The 24,616-nt window shown below is 43.8% G+C and overlaps 1 protein-coding gene across 10 annotated transcripts in view; it reads right to left on the reverse strand.

Moving 5' to 3' along the window:
* Positions 1-19,023, reverse strand: part of OPHN1 (oligophrenin 1) — a 426,354-nt gene extending 407,331 nt beyond the window's left edge. For 5 of the 10 annotated variants that reach the window (XM_078363585.1, XM_078363584.1, XM_078363579.1 and 2 more), the window contains exons 1-2: positions 18,664-19,023; positions 18,363-18,520 (exon numbers count right to left, since the gene is read on the reverse strand). In XM_078363585.1, the coding sequence (XP_078219711.1) occupies positions 18,363-18,516 (154 nt within the window). In that variant the 5' untranslated portion in view covers positions 18,517-18,520; positions 18,664-19,023. Of the gene's footprint in view, positions 1-18,362 lie in introns of all 10 variants that reach the window. The other 5 variants (XM_078363586.1, XM_078363583.1, XM_078363580.1 and 2 more) reach the window with 1 other exon arrangement.
* Positions 19,024-24,616: the final 5,593 nt, after the last annotated feature.

Raw genomic sequence — 24,616 nt, forward strand, 5'->3', positions numbered from 1 at the left:
GCCTCAGCCTCCCAAGTAGCTGAGATTACAGGCACACACCACCATGCCCAGATAATCTTTGTATTTTTAGTAGAGATGGTGTTTTGCCATGTTGCCCAGGCTTGCCTGGAACTCTTGACCTCAAGTGATCCACCCAGTCGGCCTCCCAAAGTGCTGGGATTATAGGTATGAGCCACCGTGCCCGGCCTCAAGTTACTATTCCTTATCCCCTCTCTCTTATGCCCAGAACTTCTGGAAAGGAGCAAAAATGTACAAGGCTAAGAAGTTTTCCTCCATCAGTTATTCTCAAAAGCAGAAGCTATAGAAGACTTCAAAGTAAAAGATGCCTGTGGGTATCCAATCTACTTACTTCTACTTATCACCATTAAAAAATAAAAATCTTTCCTGGTTTAATGGAGAGACCATAGCTGCCTTCTTTAGTTTGCCAATAGGATGACACATGTTTTCTATTAAACATCACGTTATTAACTCCTGTCATTAGAAACATGAAAGGCACAATTGACCAGCAGCTTTCAGAACAACTGGAAGCCACTGGGTTGGGGTGGGTGGAAACACACTTTGGGAAAGCCAGTTCTAAAGGGGGCTGCTGACTCCTTAGAGGTGAGACTGCTACTAAAAAAGAAAATTCTCCCTGAAGAGAAGACCTGCCAAGCAACTGCTTCCCTGCCCAGTGGCCAAATGAATGAATGCTTCAATCAGCCAGACCTTGCTGGACCTGTTAGACCTGACAAAACAACGGCAATAGCTTTGGTAATAGTGCCAGACAGGGGCTAGCACAAAATTGCCTGCTGCAATGGAAATCTCTATAATACACTCTGCTGAAAACACATGCCAATTATGCCCATATTGCCAGAGAAGCAGAAGCTGATTAAAGGCATATGGGTAAGAATAAGGCAAAAGAACTGGTGCTAAATATCCTACCATAGCATACCTATATTTATGAGCCCCTCTGAATGTCAGAGGCTGCCTACCACATGGCATAAGAGGGTCCAAAAGACTTGAAATTATAGTTTGAAGCTGAATCATTAGAGCAGGGATGGCTGGCTAGGAGAGCAATTTTAAAAACAAGGCACAATAAGCAAGGTCTCTGAGAGGGCTTCCTCAGGTCCTAGAGGGAGAAGGAATAGCAGCAGATACAGGCAACCCCGAGGAGGAACATGACAGGGTTTTACGGAGAGTGAGCTGGGTACAAAGATGGTGTCAGGAAGAGAAGCTCAAGGAGCAGGAAAGGGCTAAGTGCAAAGCCAGGCCAGCTGGGACAGACATCAGGGAGAATCAGGTAACTACAATGGCAAGAGACCATACAGAAAAGCCCAGAGACACAGACTTCCCAAACCCCCCTGCAAGGCATAACCACTCACCTCCTTCTACAATACATCATAATAGGGTAAAAAATTTGCCACCTCTAGGAGACAGAATATCCGAGTTTGAATCCCAACTTGCCACACATTAGTGGAGCGATTTTGAGCAAATAACTTTGAATTTCAATTTCCTCATCTGTAAAACAAGGGACCATTATCTGCCCTTGGTTACTTTACCTGTCTGAGGGCACTAATAATGCCCTGTCTGATTAGTTCAAAGGGTTGTTGTAAAGATCAAATTGAGATCATAGGTGAAACTGTTGTTGAACTGAAAAATACCAAGAAGGAAATTATACTGTCATTATTTTTGTGAAGTATTATGAGTAGTATCACTACAAACACACAACTCCATTTAAGGATGAAACTAGTTCCAAGCAAGGTAGAAGCCCCAGCTTTCCCTCCCCTTCTTCATCTTTTTTTTTTTTTTTAATTTCTTTGTTTGTTTTTCAGACAAAGTTTTGCTCTGTCGCCCAGGCTGGAATGCAATGGTGCTATCTCAGCTCACTGCAATCGCTACCTCCCTGATTTAAGCTGTTCTCCTGCCTCAACCTCCAGAGTAGCTGGGATTACAGGCACCCACCACCATACCCAGCTAATTTTTTTTGTATTTCTAGTAGAGACGAGGTTTCACCATGTTGGCCAGGTTGATCTTGAACTCCTGACCTCAAGTGATCCACCTACCTCGGTCTCCCAAAGTGTTGGGATTACAGGCGTGAGCCATCTACTCTGCTAACGTGGCCATCCAATCCCTGGCTGAGTTGTTACCCAATTACCACACTGGCACCCTCACTTCCCCATTAAACACCATTACAGAACAATCATACCCACACTCACCATTCACAGGTAACTTGGGTTAAATAATGTCTGCACCATCTGTGAAACTTCTAGAATAAAAAAGCAAGTGGTCTATATAAAATATCATCCTATTTTTCTTCTTTCTTAACTACTTTACAATTTGTTTTTAAGACAGAGTCTCACTCTGCTGCCCAGGCTGGAATGCAATGGCACGATCTTGGCTCACTGCAACCTCCACCTCCCAGGTTCAAGCCATTCTCCTGCCTCAGCTTCCCTAGAAGCTGGGATTACAGGTGCCTGCCATCACGCCCAGCTAATTTTTGGTATTTTTAGTAGAGACAGGGTTTCACCATGCTGGCCAGGCTGGTCTTGAATTCCTGACCTCAGGCAATACACCCTCCTCAGCCTCCCAAAGTGCTAAGATTACAGGCATGAGCCACCACACCCAGCCCTATTTTTTTTTGAAACAGGGTCTAATTGTCGCTCAGGCTGGAGTGCGGTGGCATGATCACAGCTCACTGCAACCTCTGCCTCCTGGGCTCAAGCCATCCTCCCCCCTCAGCTCCCTGAGTAGCTGGGATTACAGGTGAGTACCACCATATTTGGCTAATTTTTGTATTTTTTTGTACAGGCAGGATTTCACCATGTTGGCCAGGCTGGTCTCGAACTACTGAGCTCAAGTAATCTGCCACACTTCGGTCTCCCAAAGTGCTGGTATTATGGACATGAGCCACTGCGCCCAGCCACTACTTTACAATTTTTAAGTTGTTTTCTACCCTAAAGACGTAATGAAAAGTGCTCAGCCTACCTTTATCACCAATAGGAATCTTCCCCAATTTTTTTAACCACCTCACTGGCTTCAGGCAATTCTCCTTTAAAGACATCTATCTTGGTCTGGACTGTCTTCCTCAGCAGGCTTCACAGAACAGTACATGGAAATTCTTACCTGAAATTGAGTTCAGGTGTCTCAAGCCTGTCAGCTACCCACTTCTCTAATGCTGTTCTCCAGCTTTCAAACCTTTTCTAGTGGCCACTTCCTATGGGCATGTGTACTGACGGCTACTTCCACTTATCTACAGAAGACCCCAGATGTCTTCTTGATACTTCTACTTTCTGAACTACATATTCTTCTGAACAGCACTTATATTCTCTTTCATCACTAAAGGGGAAAAAATGGGAAACTGTGGAAAGAATACACAGAAAATCAAAGTCTTGGCTCAACTACTAACTAGCTATGCAATCTTAGGGAAGTACTTAAGTTCTCTAAATCCTAGTTTCCTCATCTATAAATTGGAGGTAATAACATCTTTCTTCCCTGTTAGATTACAGAATATATGTTAAAGTGCCTTGTATACTATAATGAGCTCTGCAAATGATAGTTTATACCTACATCTACCTATATATCCACATCCTAAAACCCAACTCAATTTGTGTTAGAGCTGCTTCTTCCTCATTCATAAATTGATTCTCTGGATTTCATGTATTTGGGGGAAAGGTCTATCTTTTTTCTTTTCTTTTTTCTTTTTTTTTAATTGCTTGAGAAGAAAGTCTATCTCTTGATCTTCTATTTTAATCAAGCTCCCAGAAAAACTCCAGAAGTAACTTCAGACTCCCAGTACCTTCCCCTACTTCATTCCTACAGATCTGTAAAATGTGTGGCTGCCTTCAGGCTGACACTGAAGGTGCATTCTTGGCAAGAGGCATTGAAGAGAAAACAACTCTTTTCTTTCTTTCATAAGCAGAAAGTGATTCTTAACAGAAAATACACATATATGTATATATATATACATATATATATATATGTCACAGTCTCAGCAAAGAGAGGTTCCTAAAGGATAAAAACTGTTTTCATGAAACACAATAAGACCGATTATTGGTTTCAGTACTGATTTTTTGACTAACTGGCTCTGTGACCTTGGGCAAGGAACACCCCTCATAGACCTTGGTTTACTCATCTGAAACATGAAGGCGTTAAATGAATGTTCAAAAGGCCCTTTGAACTCTGAGTCCATTTCCAGCAAAATACTATATTAGTCAAAAAGAAAAGGAAGTGGTTAAATACAAATAGCATCTACTCCTCACAAAGCAAAAGCAAATAAAATGCCCAGAAGCCCCAGCTTTCCCTCCCCTTCTCCTCTGCTTACATGGTTATCCAATCCCTGGCTGAGCTGTTACCCAATTAGCACACTGGCACCCCTCGCTTTCCCATTTAGTGCCATTACAGAACTCTCATCCCCACAATCCCTCTAACACTGGGCATGGATTCTACAAGACAATTCTCTCCACGTCAACCAAACAGGGGAAAAAAATCAATATTTCCCATGTTGCAGAGCAAAAGAAATTCAGCATAGTGATGATGGTGACAGAGGCATTTACTTTACAATGTTCCAGGGTTTTGTTTTTTTTTTTGTCTGCACTCACTCCCACCTAATGAATTCAGAATGGATGAATTCAAAATTAGTCTCCAGCTGTCAATTGCCACATACATAATATATATTTTTCCAATCACAGAGGAAGGCTTTTCCATGACAGCCTGGCTCTGGAAAGAGATAGAAGTTGAAGCGTGACCCTCCTGCTTTTGGGAAGTCCTTAATGAAAACCTTTTGTAAAGAACTGCCTTGAAGTTCCTCATATGGAACTATAGTGCTGGACTTAACTGCTCACCACTTATGAAAAATTCCAAGCTGCCTTAGGATAAAAATAATATGGGGAGAGGACTTTGTCATCCATTAGTAATGCTACGTGTTTCCCAATATACACTACTCACTACATGAAAAGCAGCTGTGTTTGCCCTAAGAGGTCGACAGATGTGCAGAGAAGAGGGGAGACTTTGGAAACTGCCCAACCAGCTGGTGTAGGCTCTTGGAGCACAAAACAAAGAGAACAGGTGTCAAACCACCAAGATGTACTGCCATTCTTCTATGACAAAGGAAACAAAACATAACCATACCCTAATTAAACTGAGCTAGATTGCTCAACAGGTAAATCACCTGATCCCAGCTTTAATGGGGAGGAAAGAATGAAAAGTCACCTTCCACTAATGCAGATCTTTGCTGTCTAATGCAGATCTTTCCTGCCAAATGCATTGTTTCAAACAAAATCGCCCCCAGCCCCAATAAAGAACATCAAGACAGTTTGAATGCAAGCTACCTGCTTCAGAGTATAGTACAGAAAGAGCCTTGGACCCAGCACTTTGGGAGGCTGACGTGGGAGGAATGCTTGAGCCCAGGAGTTTGAGACCACCCTGGGCAACAACACAACAAAAACCCATCTCTACAAAAAGTTTAAAAATTAGTCAAGCATGGTGGCACATGCCTGTGGTTCCCAGGTACTTGGGAGGCTGAGGTGGGAGGATTGCTTGGGCTTGGGATTTGAGGCTGTAGTGAACTATGATCTTGCCACTGTACTCCAATCAGCCTGGGCAACAGAGTGAAACAAAGAAAGACAGAAAAACAGAAAGAAAGACAGAGAGAGAGAGAGGGAGGCAGAAAAAGAAAGAAAGAAAAAAGAGAAAAAAGAAAAAGAAAGAGAGAGAAAGAAAGAAAAAGAAGGAAAGAAGAAAAGAGAGAGAAACAAGGGAGGGAGGGAAGGAAGGAAGAATGGAAGGAAAAAAGGAGGGAGGGAGGCAGGGAGGGAAGGCAGGAAGGAAGGAGGGAGGGACAGAGGGAAGGAAGGAAGGAAGGAAGGAAGGAAGGAAGGAAGGAAGGAAGGAAGGAAGGAAGGAAGGAAGGAAGGAGGGAGGGAAGAAAGGAAGGAAGGAAAGAAGCCTTGGAATGGGAAACCAATTCTGGTCACAATTTGACTCCAAGTCTAGGTCTCTGGAGGAGTAATTCTCTGTCTTGACTTTCTTTTCCCTACATATAAACTCAGTGGAGTAGATGTGTAGCTTTCTAAACAATCTTCCAGGTCTGATGTTCTATAAGACAAAGCTAAAGGAAGACGTAGGTATGTAAGACAAGCTCCTGTCACCTGTTTCTCCAGACACAATGGGTTTTTTTAAAACAGCTCTGAGATATGACTCACAGCCAACAAAATGGCTCACAGGGTTGTACAGCCATCATTGCAATCCAATCTTAAAAAATGTTCATGACCCCAAAGAGAAACCCTTTACCCATTAGCAGTCACAATATATTCCAACCCTCCAGCTTAGCAACCACTAACTTGATACTCTCTCTAATAGATCTGCTTATCTGGACATTTCATATGAAAGGAATCATGAACAATATGCAGTCATTTATAACACTTTCCTCACTTATCATATGGTTTTCAAAATTCATCCTTATTGTACCATCTATCAGTAATTCATCACTTTTTATTGCCAAATACTATTCCATTGTATGGATATGCTACCTTTTATTTATCTATTTTTCAGTTGATAGACATTTAGAGGTTGTTTCCACTTTTTGGCCATTATAAATAATTCTGTTATAGGCTGGTCATGGTGGCTCATGCCTGTAATTCTAGCACTTTCAGAGGCCGAGGTGGACAGATCACCTGAGGTCAGCAGCTCAAGACCAGCCTGGCCAACATGACGAAACCCTGTCTCAACTGAAAAGTTAAAAATTAGGCAGGGGGGCCAAAGTGGCTCCCGCCGGAGGTCGTGGCACTTGTGAAGGCGAGGTCATGAGTTCAAGGCTAACCTGAGCAACCTCATAAGCTCAAACTGATTGGCAAAAAAAAAAAAAAAATTAGACAGGCATAGTGGCTGACACCTGTAATCCCAGCTACTTGGGAGGCTAAGGCAGGAGAATCGCTTGAACCTGGGAGGTGGAGGTTTCAGTGAGCCAAGATCACGCCACTGCACTCCAGCCCGGGCAACAGAGCATGACTCTGTCTCAAAAAAAAAAAAATACACACTGAATTATTTAAGAGGGTAATCTGATAGTTAACATACGTTCCGAAAGGGCAGCGCCTATAGTTATTCACCACTATATCCCCAGTTTTCAGGACAGTGCCTGACACATAGTAGGTGCTTAGCAAATCCTTCTGGAATTAAATTGAATTGCCTTTACATTGCCCAAGGTTTAGCCCTTGATACAAGCCTGGTAAAGCATCAGGAGGGCCTTCCACCCTACTAGAAAATAAAATCAGCTCAAGAGTTCCAGGGTACTCCCATGGAAAAGTGTGTAACTTTCCAGATCCTCACAGGCTTTTAGGAAACTTTTGTAGTAACTGATTAGAGAAACATATGCCAGATTAAACAAAAGGTTTTGGCTATGCTTAAAAAAAATAAGGCTATAAAAATGAGGCTGAAAAATAAATTTTCTTCATCACTCTAAAATCTGATTGGAAAACTTTTCGAAATGGGCAAGTCAAGCTAAAATCTTCCCTACCCCACCATCCTCTACCCCTACGTAAGAATAGTTTCTTATAAATGGACACACTGAAAGGTTGGCTTGGTTCACTTTTCAACCCTAGTTCCCATAGTACCCACAATCCAGCTACTTTGGAATCTGATCTTCTGAGGGTCTCCAATGAATATGGCAATATTTCATCTCCATCAAATTCCATTTAACATTGCTTCACATCTATTAATAGTAACAGCAGCACCAAACAACATACCCATTATATTGATCTGAGTGACTCTGGAGAGGTGTCAAATAACTCCATGTGCTCAGAGGCACTGATAAAATATCACTGGAATAATGACAAGATACCTGCTGAGTGAGAATGCGTATTATATCACTAACTCCTCTCACACACCATGGCACTAGAGCCATCCCAAAGGGATTAAAAGCTTTGGTGTCCCTCATTATACAGCTATTCAGGATAGGGAATCAGGTTGAGACCTACCAAGAAGCATTCAATGAGAGGATAGTCAAGTAGGTCAGCAAGTCATCTACTCATGCTGGACATACTACTTGGATTTTCCCTTTGCCTATTCTCCCAGAGTAAAAATAAATTGGCTCTTGAAGAATATGATAGAATCAATTCACATTGTTTGACTATTTGACTAACATAGTGGTAGCCAGAAAACAAAATAAAACCAGAAGGAACTGTAAATATTATTGGCCAAACCTCTAATTTTATAAAATGGGAAAACTGAAACCAACAAAATGAAAGACTTATTCAAAGTCATAGAGCTAGCTAGTAGAAGACTTGGAATCAACCCATCCTTCCAGTAAAGCAATCACTCAAAAAATAGGTGTCCCGGTTGCCAAAGTGAAAGCTGAAAAGGCACCCCAAAAGGTGACCTTAATGTAAACATCTAAAACTCTAACTTTAAAAGTATAGAATGTAAGAAAGTGACTTTTTTAAATAATTAAGACTGAGTTATTAAAACTATAGATTTATATTATTTCTACTTTATCAACTTTATGTACATTTAGAGTATAAAATATATCTTTTAGATTCTTCTTTTTTTTTTGAGACAGGTGTGAACCAATGCACCTGGACTGGATTCTTTCTTTTTTTTTTTTTTTTTTTTTTTGGATACAGGGAGACAGGGTCTCACTCTGTAGACCAGGCTGGAGTGCAGTGGAGTGATCTGTGCTCACTATAACCACTGCCTCCAAAGCTCAAGCAATCTTCCTGCCTCAGCCTCCTGAGTAGCTGGGACTACGAGCATGTACAACCATGCCCATCTAATTTTTCATATTTTTTGTAGACACAAAGTTTCACCATGTTGCACAAGCTGGTCTCAAACTCCTAGACTGAAACAATCCGCCTGCCTCAGCTTCCAAAAGTGCTGGAATTACAAGCATGAGCAAATGAGCCCGACCCTGGATTCTTTTAAAACATACATTTTTGGTGGGGTGCAATAGCTCACACCAGTAATCCCAGCACTTCAGGAGGGATGGGTGGATCACTTGAGGTCAGGAGTTCCAGACCAGCCTGGCCAACATGGTGAAACCCTGTCTCTACTAAAAATACAGAAATTAGCCGGGCATGGTAGTGCGTACCTGTAATTCCAGCTACTTGGGAGGCTGAGGCACAAGAATCGCTTGAACCCAGGAGGTGGAGGTTGCAGTGAGCCAAGATCATGCCACTGCACTCTAGCATAGATGACTAAGACTCTATCCCAACAACAAAAAATAAACATAAGTTTCCATTAGTCCAAGAGAGCCTATGTATGTGTGATTGTGCATGTATATGTGTGGGTTTAACGATATATTTTTTTCTGACATCTATTTTATATATATAAACATACACATAGGTTGGGCGCAGTGGCTCATGTCTATAATGCCAACACTTTGGGAGGCTAAGGAGGAAGAATCACTTGAGCCCAGGAGTTCAAGACCAGACTGAGCAACATGGCAGGACCCCATCTCTCCAAAAAAGTTAATTAGCTGATATTGGTAGTGTGTGCCTGTAGTCCCAATTACCTGGGAGGCTGAGTCCAGAAGATCCTACGAGCCCAGGAGTTCGAAGTTGCAGTGAGCCATGATTGTGCCACTGTATTTATAAGTATGTCACCCTGGGTGACAGAGTGAGACTGACTCTTAAAACAAAAACAGACTTATAAAGCATGTTATCCTTGGTCTGGAAGAGGGTATTTAGAAATTCTCTTTCAGCCTAAGCACGGTGGCTCCTGCCTGTAATCGCAGCACTTGGAGCCTGAGGCAGGCAGATCACTTGAGGTTAAGAATTCAAGACCAGCCTGGCCAGCATGGTGAAAACCCATCTCTACAAAAGAAAAACATTAGCTGGGCATGGTGGCATGTGCCTATAGTCCCAGTTATTTGGTAGGCTGAGGCATGAGAACCGCTTGAATCCAGGAGGCGGACGTTGCAGTGAGCTGAGATGGCACCACTACACTCTAGCCTGGGCAACAGAGTGGTGAACTCTGTCTCAAAAAAAAAAAAAGAAAGAAATTCTGTTTTAATTTTTTGTTTAATTAAATACTGTCATTTCCATTAAAATATGTGAAAACTTATGTAAGCGTAAAATAAGATCCTGTAATTGGGTTAGTTATTCCTGTCTCAAATCGTTAAAACTACAATATGCCATGCAAAAAATAATAAGTCATAGAATGTTAGGTTTATAAACCTCCTACCTCAGCCCCAGCTTTGCAAAGCCTCAGACCCTGGGGTCCCAGAGAAATCGCTTATCAAGGTCACAGATCCCATTAGCAGCAGAATCAGCTCCTTAGGTATCTAGATACCATGTCCAGGGTTTTTTCCCATTATACCATCATTCCACCTCTGTTCATTTGCAAAGAGAATCTATCCAGTATTGCTTCCCCAGGAAAGCCCCTATCTAAAGACTGTATCCTCCATTCTCCTAGCCAATTAGAGTCCAAGAGTCAGACTGGTAGTGCTGCATCATCTAGCTCAGGGGTTGCAACCTGACTGAATCTAGCCTATGAAAATGTTTTATTTAGCTACCACAAATTTTTTTTTTAAGTAAGAAAGTAGGCTGGGTGCGGTGGCTCATGCCTGTAATCCCAACACTTTGGGAGGTGTTTGGTGGATCATTTTAGGCCAGGAGTTCGAGACCAGCCTGGCCAACATGGTGAAACCCTGTCTCTACTAAAAATACAAAAATTAGCCAGGGATGGTGGCGTGCACCTGTAATGCAGCTCCTCAAGAGGCTAAGGCATGAGAATTGCTTTGGCCCAGGATGTAGAGGGCGCAGTGAGCTGAGATTTCTCCACTGCACTCCAGCCTGGGTGACAGAGCAAGACTCCATCTCAAAAAATAAAATAAGAATATAAACACTGTTTTACTGGAGTGAGGCTGCTACATTTTACCCCAATAATTCTAGTGCTATTAGTCCATTTCCAGCAGCTTTATCTTTTTCTGTTTTCTCCTTGGCCTGTGACAGCATTGGAGCCTGAGATCCGTGAATTCAGAGCAGACATAATTAATAGCACGCCAAAGTAAAACTGGTTAATGGAAAACGTGAAATATGGCATTATGTTCTACCTATAGCTACATTAACTGCCTTACCAATAAAAATCCAATTAGGTCTTTCAGGTTAACTAGCTATCCAGAGGTGTGTAAACTACAGTTGCTGAGACAAATCCAGCCTGCCACCAATTTTGCATGTCCTCCTCCCCCAGCTAAGCTGAAAAGGTAAAATATAAATCCATATATATCTCTCCAAATACATATCTATATATCTATCTGAGGTGGGCAGATATAATACATATTTATAGTTGCTGTTTTTTGTTTGTTTGTTTTGAGATGGAGTCTCACTCTGTTGCCCAGGATGGAGTATAGTGGTGTGATCTCGGCTCAACACAACCTCCACCTCCCAGGTTTAAGCGATTCTCCTGCCTCAGCTTCTTGAGTAGCTGAGATTACAGGTGCACGCCACCACATCCATCTAATTTTTGTATTTTTAGTAGAGATGAGGTTTTGCCCTATTGGCCAGGCTGGTCTCAAACTCCTGACCCCAAGTGATATGCCACCAAGGCCTCCCAGAGTGCTGGGATTATAGATGTGAACCACCATGCCTGACCTGTTTTTCATATTTCTTAATGATTGAAAAAAATCGAAGGGAAGAATAATGTTCTGTGACATGTGAAACTGAAACTCACATTCAATGTCAATAAATTAAGTTTTATTGGAACATAGCCACACTTGTTTTGTTTATATATTCTCTATGGCCACTTTCTCACAAAAATCCAGAGTTGAGTAGTTGCCACAGAGACTGCACAGCCCTTAAAGCCCAAAATATTTACTATATGGTCTTTTACAGAAAAGATTTACTGATCCCTGAGCTATATCAAGAAAAATTTAAAGCTGGCCAGGCGCGGTGGCTCACACCTGTAATCCTAGCACTTTGGGAGGCCAAGGCAGGTGGATCACAAGGTCAAGAGATCGAGACTATCCTGGACAACATTCTGAAACCACGTCTCTACTAAAAATACAAAAATTAGCTGGGCATGGCAGCCCGCGCCTGTAGTCCCAGATACTCGGGAGGCTGAGGCAGAAGAATTGCTTGAACCTGGGAGGCAGAAGTTGCAGTGAGCCAAGATCACACCACTGCACTCCTGCCTGGATGACAGAGCGAGACTTCATCTCAAAAAAATAAAAATTTCCCCTGTCCAGTCTATCATCGATGGGCATTTGGGTTGATTCCAGGTCTTTGCTATTGTAAACAGTGTTGCAATGAACATTCATGTGCATGTGTCCTTATAGTAGAACAATTTATAATCCTTTGGATATATACCCAGTAATGGGATTGCTGGAGAAAATGTGGCACATATACACCATGGAATATTATGCAGCAATCAAAAACAATGAGTTCATGTCCTTTGTAGGGACATGGATCAACCTGGAGAAAATCACTCTCAGCAAACTGACACAAGAACAGAAAATGAAATACCGCATGTTCTCACTCATAAGCAGGTGATGAACAATGAGAACACATGGACACAGGGAGGGGAGTACTACACACTGGGGTCTGTTGGGGAGAATAGGGGAGGGACAGCAGGGGATGGGGAGTTGGGGAGAGATAGCATGGGGAGAAATGCCAGATATAGGTGAAGGGGAGGAAGGCAGCAAATCACACTGCCACGTGTGTACCTATGCAACTATCTTGCATGTTCTTCACATGTACCCCAAAACCTAAAATGCAATTAAAAAAAGACAAAGAAAAATAATAAATAATAAAATAAATAAAAATAAAAATTAAAGCTCTAAATTGATTGCTGGAAAGTCACAAATACTTGTGAGGGATTGCTAACACCTTATACATCAATCATTCTCAGATGAATCTTCCTAAAACACAGCTCAAACCACACCCCTCTTCAAAAACCTTCTCTTAGCACTCCTTTCCTATGGAGGAAAGTCTGAAGCCCTTAACAGGTCCCATAAGGTCAGGTCTGAACCTTTCATTCCAACCTCATTTCCCAAACCTCCCTTTCTGCTGCCTACATCCCAGACGACTCAAATTATTTGTTGTCCCTTTATATTCTGTGTCACCCCTGCTACATGAAATGCCCTCTCCTGAATAGTGTCATGCAGTAGGATAAGCAGGCCCTTTAGAGTCAGGTCTAGGTTCCAATTCAGACTCTTTTTAAAAATATATATATATTTTGTTGCATTTTAGGTTTGGGGGTACATGTGAAGACCATGCAGGACTGTTGCATAGGTATATACATGGCAATGTGGTTTGCTGCCTTCCTCCCCATCACCTATATCTGGCATTTCTCCCGACGTTATCCCTCCCTAACTCCCCACCCTCCTCTGTCCCTCCCCTAGTTCCCCCCAACAGACCCCAGTATGTGATGCTCCCCTCCCTGTGTCCATGTGTTCTCATTGTTCTCTTGACCCTACTAGTTGAGAAAGTTACTTAACTCATCGGAACTTCAGTTTCCTCATCTATAAAATGGCAATAATAATCCTTATCTCAAAAATCTGTTACAAGATGTAATGCCTGGCACATAGAAACAGCTAAACAAGTGATAGTGCTACTAATTCTACCCAACTCCAACGGTGCTTCCTCCTTGGCTCCTCCCTTGTGCTCCCTCTGGGAAATCAGCTCTCATGTCATATATCATCATGTCCACCTGTTCCCACTTTTATGGCTCCCATCTGTATCTGCTACCTTATATGACACACATTTCTACCCATGTCTTGTCTCCCCCACCAGCCTAAGAACTTCTTGAAAGCAGTATCCATCTGTGACTCACTCTGTAAGCCTGACAGTCCCAAGAACAATGGCTTAAACACAGTATGTGCACAAGTATGTTTTGAATTAATAGTATGTGTTTGCTAACTATATATGCCACTTAATTAGATGTGTCATGTTGCCTTGCACTATAAGTAGGGGCCACATCAGTTGTTCTGAATAACGCCTAGCCTCATTATTTAGCAAATACTCAAACAACATCAGAGACTGAAGCTGCCAACATAAAAATAAAGGACAAACAGAAAAGTTGGTAACACAGTCACCTTTCAGAGGGATAGTGTTTTTATTTTCCACTAGTTTAAGTTATAATCACCTTGCACTCCAATAATTATAAAGAGATCACATTTAAGTGAGGAAGGTTTCAACTACTACTGCTTATGGATTTCCTTTCAGAAACCTACAGAAAATGGCACATTCACCAACAGATACATTAATAATCTGAAGATGTATTATTCACAACTTTGTTTAGCCATTTCCATATACAGAGCATTTTTATAATCCATTAATTCCTTTGAGCCTCACAACAATCTTGGGAGGGAGGTATAATTACCCCCATTTTACAGATGAAGTAAAAGTTATTTGGGGCCAGGCACGGTGGCTCATGCTAAGGCCAAGTGGGGAGAATTGCCTGAGCTCAGGAGTTCGAGACCACCCTGGACAACAAGACAAAACCCTGTCTCTACTCAAAAAATACAAAAAAATTAGCCAGGCATCATGGTGGGTGCCTGTAATCCCAGCTACTCAGGAGGCTGACACACAAGATTGCTTGAACCCAGCAGGTGGAGGTGGCAGTAAGCTGAGATCACAGCACTACACTCCAGCTTGGGCAAAAGAACAAGAGTCTATCTCAAAAAAAAAAAAAAAAAAAGTGGCCGGGCGCGGTGGCTCACGCCAGTAATCCCAGCACTTTGGGAGGCCGAGGCAGGTGGATCACGAGGTCAAGAGATTGAGACCATCCTGGTCAAAATGGTGAAACCCCATCTCTACTAAAGATACAAAAAATCAGCTGGGCATGGTGGCGCATGCCTGTAATCCCAGCTACCCAGGAGGCTGAGGCAGGAGAATTGCCTGAACCCAGGAGGCGGAGGTTGTGGTGAGCCGAGATCGTGCCATTGCACTCCAGCCTGGGTAACAAGAGCGAAACTCCGTCTCAAAAAAAAAAAAGTGATTTGGTTGGGTGTAGTGGCTCACCCCTATAATCCCAACACTTTGAAAGGCTGAGGTGAGAGGCTTGCTTGAGCCCAGGAATTCCAGATCAGACTGGGCAAGATAGTGAGCCCAGTTTCTAAAAAAAATTTAACATTACCCAGGCATAGTGGCGTGTACTTGTAGTCCAGATACTGGGCAGAATGAGATGGGAGGATCATTTGAGCCCAGGAATTTGAGGTGAAAGTGAGCTCTGATTGTGCCACTATACTCCAGCCTGGGCAACAAAGTAAGACTTTGTCTCTAAAACAAGAAAAATGAAAAGTGATTTGTGGGACCATGTGCGGTGGCTCACACCTGGAATCCCAACACTTTGGCAGGCCGAAATGGGCTGATCACTTGAGGCCATGAGTTTGCTATCAGCCTGGCCAACATGATGAACTCTGTCTCTACCAAAAATACAAAAACTATCCAGGCCTGGTGGTGTGTGCTTGTAGTCCCAGCTACTCAGGAGGCTAAGACATGAGGATCACTTGAACCCAAAGGGCGAAGACTGCAGTGAGCCAAGATCATGCCACTGCATTCCAGCCAGGGTGACAAAATAAGACTCTGTCTCAGAAAAAAAAAAAAAGTGATTTGTGTTACATCCCAAGTTGTTGAAAGCCAAGAATGTAATCCTGGTCTTCTAACTCCGATTCCAGTGTTTCTTTCTCTCCACATAAACTGAGAGCATAACTTTGTTTTGCTTCCACCCTACCTACTTTCAGAAAGTCGCTCTGCTGGACACTGTGAGGAAGCAGAGTGGGAGTATAAACATCACTGTGGTCAAGACAGTGGGAAACATCCCACCTTTGCCTCTAACTAATCAGACTTTAAGAATCCAGCAACTGAATGGAAAGAAACGGAGAATGGGTTAGCTGCTGAGTTTTATCTTCTACCTGTCCTATTTTTAGCTTTTTGTGTATACTCAGAAACAGAAAACTACCACAAATTTCAAGGAGCCCCTGATCTAGAATATCTCTTGGATCTTTTGCTCATATGCAAAATTTTGGCCATGAGTTCAGTACCAGCCTGGCCAACATGGTGAAACCCATCTCTACTAAAAATACAAAAATTACCAGGCCTGGCTTAATTGTTGTCCGCTTAATTGTTGACTCTTACCACTTTGAGTCTTAGAAAAGGAGGAAAGACGCCAGGCGAAGTGGCTCTCGCCTGTAATCGCAGCACTTTGGGAGGCCGAGGGGGTTGAATTACCTGAGGTCAGGAGTTCGAGACCACCCTGGCCAATGTGGTGAAACCCCATCTCTACGAAAAATGCAAAAATTAGCCAGGCACAGTGGAGCACACCTGTAGTGCCTGCTACTAGGGAGGATGAGGCAGGAGAATCACTTGAACCCGGGAGATCCAGTCTGCAGTGAGCTGAGATCACGCCACTGCACCACAGCCTGGGTGACAGAGAGAGACGTAATGTCAAAAAACAAAAATTTTAAAAAAAAGAAAAGAATAAAAACCCTTACTTGCCCCTAGCTTATGAACCTTTTGTCCTTCAACCATGTTTTATTGAACTGCTTTTTTTTCTTACTAATCTTAATCTCTCTGATATGCACTAGCTGGTGATTTTTAGCACACTTTCAGTTAGCATCCACTTCACAAAGCCATTCTGTTCCTAGGGCTTGTGATAAGATTCGTTTTACTGTGGATACAGCACCAAGCAGTTTACTGTAATGTGTAAACAAAACAAAACAAAACAAAGCTGAAACATTCCTCCTTTTCCTTTCACCTTTCTATTTATGTAGCACAACTCGCATATCCTTAACCTCTTAAGGATCAGCATTTCAGATTATACCAGGAGTTTTCTCTTGGTCAGGCCACAGTAAAACAAACCATTAAATAATCAAACGCAATCGAATGAGCTGCAGGAACTTCGACAGTGTACATATTCTGACCAAAAGTGAGCAGAGAACATATGCAGGAAAAGCACAGACTCCGAGGGGCAAATCAGAAGGGCTACACAAGAACTACCAGCTGGCAGCAGTTACCACGGCACTTTTTCTCTTTTTTTTCTTCTGAGATGCTCTGTCACCCGGGCTGGAGTGCAGTGGTGCGATCCTGGCTCACTGCAACCTCTGCCACCCAGGTTCAAGCAATTCTTCTGCCTCAGCCTCCCGAGTAGCTTGAATTACAGGTACCTGCCATCATGCCCAGCTAATTTTTCTTGTATTTTTAGTAGAGACAGGGTTTCACCATGTTGGCCAGGCTAGTTTCAAACTCCTGACTTCAGGTGATCCACCCGCCTCGGCCTCCCAAAGTGCTGGGATTATAGGTGTGAGACACCATACCCGGCCTTGCACTACCACGTTCAAACCTTTCTTTGTCCCTGCTCTTGGTTCACTGCATCCACCTAAGAAGGTTGCCATATTGGTCCTAAACTCTGTATTTGGTGATAAATCCACTCAAAACAAAGTTATAACCGTATAAGACATACTTGTCAATGACTCTGACTTTATTTTTCACAGTCATCTTTCAGCCAAGAGAAAAAATTAATTCTCACTCCACCCAATCATTACCCTCCATTCTTCCGGGTATAGGCTTTGGCATAAAGGGTTGGCTTGCTTGCACTCTCATTGGGGTTGTTTATTATTCTTTTTTACTCCAAGCCTCCTGCCAACCGGCAGAAAGAAAACCTCCACACACAATGGGGGAAGAAAAGAGCTTCCCGTAGCTGAGTCAGCTGTGACCACTGGAAAAGCCAAGCTAGGTGAAGTTCCTTCAGCCCAGCAGCCTCCAACCTTATCCCTGTTTTACTCTCTGGGGGCTGAGCCCCTTGTGCCAGGGAGTAAGTAGGCAGCTCTTTGTTCCACACTCAAGCAGAATTCAGTGGCATGTGAAGCCATCCAATAATCCTGAACTTAGATTGACCTTGACCTAACCATAGCTCAGTGTGATCAAGAAAATAATTCACTGGGGCAAAGGTGTTTTCCTTAAAAAATAACTTGCCATGGGGGATTTTTTACTGTCCCCCACACTTATCTGTAGCAAACAGAGACCAGGACAAAATATTCAAGCAGCTGACCTTAATCTCCAATTGTTTAGGAGGTGCTGTGGTAGTTCCTTGGTCAGCTTAGATATCACTTTGCCCCAGACAGGCGTGTTGAATATATCTAAAAATACAGCAGATTGTCCCTTAGGAACAAACATCTGCCAAGTAAGGGTAATTGCTGAACAAAAGGGTCCCTGGCACAGCTACCTATCATGTCTTATAAGGTCAAAGCCACTAAAGAGAAAGGCCCAAAGTTCTCGTTGTATCCACCACTTTCCACTTCTACCATCTCCACTCCCCAAGTGTGGGAATCCCATTTGCCTCAGAGATCTGGGCTGGGAGTCACCCTGCAACCTCCCTTCCCCTGGTGGTGTGGAAAAGCTTAAAGGCCAGAGCCACCAGCTCAGAGAAACAGCTCATCGAAGCTTTGCACTTACTTCTCATAGCGCTGATAAGTGCGTTGCCGTCTTTGATCACGTCTTTGATGAATTTGTTGGTCCTCTCCAGTTCCTGCTCATAACACTTGAGCCTCTCTCGGAAATCAGGGCTGTCCAGGTAGCAGTCGCTGAACTCCAATGGGGGATGCCCCATGGTTCTGATGGCCGGGAGTAGGGGGTTAGAGGGAAGACACAAAGACCGGGAGCATCAATGGCACAGTAGAGGAAGTAGAGGGAACGGACTGAGCGCCCGACCCGCTTAAGGAAGCTTACAGCCTCTGTCCCTTTGGAGGACAGGTACCTGTTTCAATGAGATTCCTGGGGAGCGCTGGCTGGTCCGGACAGAGAACAGGCACCCCGGCGGTGGCTTCAGAGCCAGAGAGAGCTAACTATCGCAGTCGGATCCCGGCAGGATGCTGCCTAGCAAGCAGCATGCCCCCTAGGCATCGCCTCCCCAGATAGGCGGCAGAAACCGCAGCCCGACTTGCCTCCGGAGACGGGCCGGATCCTTCCTGAGCAATTGCAAACGTGACACTTGGGCCCTCCCGCCCAGGGCGTAGGCGAGGGTGAGAGCTGCAGCTGGGAGCAGCCTCTCCTGGCTACAGTGTCCTCGCTCCCAAGCAAGCGGAAGACTTCCTTAGCCGAACTCCGCGGGCAACCCGGATTGCACTGTCCCCTCCCCCTTCTTAAAGCCAACGCCTGCGCCCCGCCCCAGTGAAGCCCGAGGACCAAACAGGAGCGCTCAGGCTCCTTCTTCAACTGTCTTCCTTGTACCCTAAGGTTTCGTGACCAGGGCCCGCCGGCTGCTAAGACTTCTTCCTGGTGCAAAGAAGCCTGCTGGCCGTCCTGTTAGGCACCGGAAGGGTTAAGCCTTGCGGCAATTAACCGTAGCCTGGCTCCATTGACACCGCAGCGGGAAGAGGAGGGCAAGAGCGCGACGCACAATAGCCGCGGTGGCCCAGCGTTTCCCTACGGAAACTGGGGAGCAGTCAGCGCCCTAGGACTCCAGCTGGAAAGCGTGGCGGCCTGGGAGATGTAGTCTTTCCGTTTGCACTCCCCAAGACTCCTCCCTGCAGTCTCCCCACCACCCGCCTGGGCGGCTGCTCTCCCAGAACAGCATTCCCGGCCTGCCGCAGGCTCGAGAGCAGGGCCCGGCCGCCAGGGGCAGGTGCGCGGCGCTGGACTCTGCGGGGAAGTTTCCGAAACTACAGCAAGAACCCGCAAGACTAGATTGCAGGAGGCCATCTGTCTTGTCCCATGATTCGGCTGGATTGTGTATTCTTTTGCTTTCCCCCCTTTCCAGGCTCCTTCGGACCTATCACCTTCTTTTCCGTTTTCCTTTCCCATGTCTCCTGCGCCAAACGCTCTAATTCCCGTGGGCCTTAGACCTGAAGGGTAGACTCCTACTCTAGGGTCTCTGTGAAGCTCAGAGCCCCCTGCCAAAGAAAGGGAGGCCATAATTCAGAGTTAATTTTTTCCTGAATAGGACCTCACAGCATGGCTTTTGTGGCATATGCCGATGATGAATGCATTTGATTTTCCATGTGTAAGTGGAAAGTCTAAGAAGAGGATGTTATAAATTGTCTTGCAGCTTGCCTTGAAGGCAACAGCCTTGAGACTAAGGGTGGCTAGAGGCTCAAAAAACTAAAAAATAGTGTGTGCGTGGACGAAGAAATCCCTTTAATTTTGCAGAAGTCTTTTAGATTGCACTGTGAAGAAAGCCAGAGCTAAAGGGGACTGTAAACATTATTAATAGTGGCTAACCCACCTGACTTAGTGTCCTGTTGCTGCTGTGACAAATTACCACAAACTTGGTGGCCTGAATCAACATAAAGTTACAATCTACAGCTCCAGAAGGCAGAAATCAGAAATGGGCCTCACTGGGATCAAATCAAGATGTTAGAAGATACTCTAGGGGTAGAATCTGTTTCCTTACCTTTTCTGGCTCAAGCTGCTCACATTCTTTGGCTCACAGCCCCTAGCACTGGCCAGTCAAGTTTTTCTCATGCTGCATCACTGTGACTCAGGCCTCCCCTTAAGGACCCCCATGATTACACTGGGTCACAGGATAATCTCCCCCATCATATCATCCTTAACTTTATCACATCTGAAAATTTCCTTTTGCCACGTAAAATAACATAGTCACAGGTTTCGGGGATCAGAACAGGGACATCTGTGAAGGAGGAAGCATTACCCACACAACCTATCGCCCACCTCACTAATCTTCCAAACAACCCTATGAGGCTGGTCTTATTATTATACCCATTTAAAGATGGAGAGACTGGGTCAAAGAGAGTTTAAGTGACTTGACCAGGGACACATAGCTAGTTAAGTAGCAGCACTTGAACTTGAGCCTAGCACGGCTGGTTCTAGATAGAGGTAGCGCTCTTGACCACTACACTATATAGCAGAATGGCAGAGTCCAATGAGAAAACACCCTCTGAAAATAAATAAGTAGCCACATCTCAGGGAGAAGTTTTGTTTCTTACTCTTTTTATCTTTAAGGTAAATTTATAGGAAACTGTCCAAAATAAGTTTTAAATGCACCATGGGTTGAAAACAGCAGGTACTAAAAGAAGGTGCCTATTCAATAAGTATATGGTCTTTCACTCTAGTAAGTTTCCTTTTAGCATCCATTCACTCATTTAACAAGCATTTTTGAACAGCTGCTATATACTTTTATTTATAGAGCCTATACATATATTTTCATCACTATAAAAATTGCCATTGCCATTTTAAAATTTTTTATTTATTTTTTGTTTGAGAAAGGGTCTCACCCAGGCTAACGTGCAATCAATACCTCAGTCATGGCTCCCTGCAGCCTCGACCTCCCTGGACTAAGGTGATCCTCCCACCTCAGCCTCCTCCTAAGTAGCTGGGACTCCAGGCACAGACAACCACGCCTGGCTATTTTTTTTTTGTACAGAGGGGATTTTGTACAAAAGTTCAAAGGGCTGGCCTTGAACTTCTGGGCTAGAGGGATCCACCCACTGCAGCCTCCCAAAGTGCTGGGATTACAGGTGCAAGCCACCTTGTCCAGCTGCTTTTGACATTATTGGTGTTAGATTCAATCATACTCATCTAAGTTTCTATACTCAAAGTATTTTTCAGTCATCTGTGTTATCCTTTATCTAGACAGTGAAACTAAAGCACAGAAAAAACAAATTCCCTAGACCAAATACAGAAGAAGAAACAGGGTAAAATTAGAACTCACTCAGGGTATGGTGGCTCACACTTGTAAACCCAGCACTTTGGGAGGCCAAGGCAGGCGGATCACCTAAGGTCAGGAGTTCAAGACCAGTCTGGCCAACATGGCAAAACCCTATCTCTACTAAAAATACAAAAATTAGCCAGTGTGGTGGCATGCACCTGTAATGCCAGATACTCAGGAGGCTGAGGCAGGAGAATTGCTTGAACCCAGAAGGCAGAGGTTGCAGTGAGCCAAGATTGTGCCACTGCACTCTAGCCTGGGTGACAGAGCAAGTCTGTCTCAAAAAAAGAACTCAGTTCCTCAGATAATACTTGCATTCATCAAGCACTATCTTAAATGCTTTGCAGAATTTCTCCCTAATCCTCACAGCAACCCTACGTGGCTGAGAGTCTTTAAATTTTGTTCACATAACCCTTAAAAGAATTTTGGGGAGCTATGTACTCCTTCATTTTTAAGTTGACATCTTTTTTTTTTTTTTTTTTGAGACAGAGTTCCTGGGCATTAGAGTGAGACTCAAAATTTATTGGAACTGCATCTCTTAGTAAGATGGATGAGAAAGGGGTAGGTTTCAGGGCATTCAGTTAAAGAAGATTCCTGGATACCAATATTTTAAATTTTTTCTATGTTTAGCCCCAAGGGTTTTTATGTTCTGGGCCAAAGCACCATAGTAAGGTTCTTGACCTTTGAAAGGTATGCTTTCCTTTGAGTTATTGAGCAAGGGAGATAGGAAAGGAAAACTGGAGGTAAGGTCTCAGGCAAATGATTTTTAGAAAAAGTACTAAAGAAAATTGTGTATTTGGAAATTGGTTCCCTTTCGGCTACCTCGTGACCTCAAAGCCCTTGGACAGTTTCCATGTACCTTGAGATGGACTGAGTATTTGTATTCACCCAAAGTTTATATGTTGAAATCTAACTCTCTAGATGACGGTATTAAGAGGTGGGGCACTGAGACTTGGTTAGGTCATGAGGGTGGAGCCTTCATGAGCCGGATGAGTGGACTTGTAAAAGAGGCACTAGAGAGCTCCCTTGTCCCTTCCACCATGTGAGGACAGAGATAAGACAGCAGTCTACAAAGCAGGAAGCAGGCCTTCAGCAGACACTCATCTGCAATATGCCTTGATGTGGGACTGAAGCAGGAGAATAGGGTCTGGAGGCAGGGAACCTAAGGCCATTTCATACTTACTTCCTGTAACTAAACTGAAAGGAAGATCCCAACTTTCCATGCCTAAGTAACAAAAGGACCACAGGCTACTCCCTTTGCAAATGCCTCCTTTTCTGAGGGGCAGATGGAAAATTGAAAGAACCTCTGATTGGTTGCTGAAAGCATAGGAGTGTAAATGTAGAAGCAAAGTCCTCCTTAAGTGTCTGATGCCAGGGGTCTCTTTATCACTTGTGGAACATCAGTCATTCTATCAGTTTTGGTTCACACAAGTTTGCTGAGAACTTTTATCTCAATGGGATCAGATGATATGTCACCAATACCACTCTGTGTAACATCACTTCAGCCTCTGATTGGTTGCTTTCTACAATCAATCAGACTGATTGCAGGCCACCACTTCATTTACACGGAGTGGACATGAAATAGCCAATGGGAAAAGTCTAGGGGGTATTGGGACACCAGAAGATTCTGTATGGGGGTGCTTGAAACACTTGCTCAGCCTGCTTCCACACTGTGGAGTGTGCTTTCATTTTCAGTAAATCCCTGCTTTTGTTGCTTCATTCTTTCCTTGCTTTGCTGTATGTTTTGTCCAATTCTTTGCTCAAAATGCCAATAACCTAGACAAGTTGCAGTCAAAACCCACTATCAGTAATAGAACTTCTTAGCCTCCAAAACTGTAAGAAATAAATTTCTGGGTTTTTGTTTTGTTTTGTTTTTGACTGAGTTTCACTCTTGTTGCCCAGGCTGGAGTGCAATGGTGGGATCTCGGCTCTCTGTAACCTCCGCCTCCTGAGTTCAGGTGAGTCTCCTGCTTCACCCTCCCGAGTAGCTGGGACTATAGGCACACGCCACCACGCCCAGCTAATTTTTGTATTTTTAGTAGATACAGGGTTTCTCAGTATTGGTCAGGCTGGTCTCGAACTTCCGACCTCAGGTGATCTGCCCTCTTGGCCCCCCAAAGCCACCGTGCACAGCCATAATTTCTGTTGTTTATAAGCCTCCCAGTCTATAATACTTCTGTTATAGCAGTCCAAATGGACTAAGACATACCTTCAGGGCTAGGCTTACCCCAGTGTAAAGACAGCTGCTACAGTATCATTATCCTCACTTTATATGTGAGGGATGGTAGACTCAGAGAATTTCAATAATTGCCTAGTCTCATGTAGCTAGTAGAGTTTGACAAACTCCACTAGTTAGATGTAATTTGAGTCTGTGACAATAAAAGGAATACACATACACATGCATTTGTAAGCAGGGTTTGCCACTATTTTACAAGGAAGCAAAAGAAATCCCATTTTAGGAGGGGCCCAGTCACTCACGTCCGTTATCCCAGCATTTTGGGATGCAAAGGCAGGCAGATCACTTGAGGCCAGGAGTTTGAGACCAGCCTGGCCAACATGGAGAAACACTGTCTCTACTAAAAATACAAAAATTAGTTGGGCATGGTGGTGTGTGCCAGTAATCCCAGCTACTCGTGAGGCTGAGACATAAGAATCATTTGAGCCCAGGAGGTGGAGGTTGCAGTGAGTTGAGATCACACCACTGCACTCTAGCTTGGGCAACAGAGCGAGACTCTGTCTCAAAAAAAAAAAAGATACGAAAACTGGTCTGGGAGGCTGGAAAGAAAAGGCAATTTTCCAAATGAATGTTTAGACTTCAATAATTTATTAAATGTGTTTTAAAAAGAGTTTTATCCTGGTGGGTGTGGTGGCACTCGCCTGGAGTCCTCCTCGCCAGGAGCTTGAGGCAGGAGGATTCCTTGAGCCCAGGAGTTTGGGTCTGCAGTGAGCTATGCTCACGTATGTGAATAGCCACTGCTCTCCAATCTGGGCAACATAGGGAGAACCTGTGTCTGAAAAAAAAGTTTGATCCTAAAGATATAAA

The sequence above is a fragment of the Callithrix jacchus genome, chromosome X, assembly GCF_049354715.1.
Source record: "Callithrix jacchus isolate 240 chromosome X, calJac240_pri, whole genome shotgun sequence".
Taxonomy (NCBI): domain Eukaryota; kingdom Metazoa; phylum Chordata; class Mammalia; order Primates; family Cebidae; genus Callithrix; species Callithrix jacchus.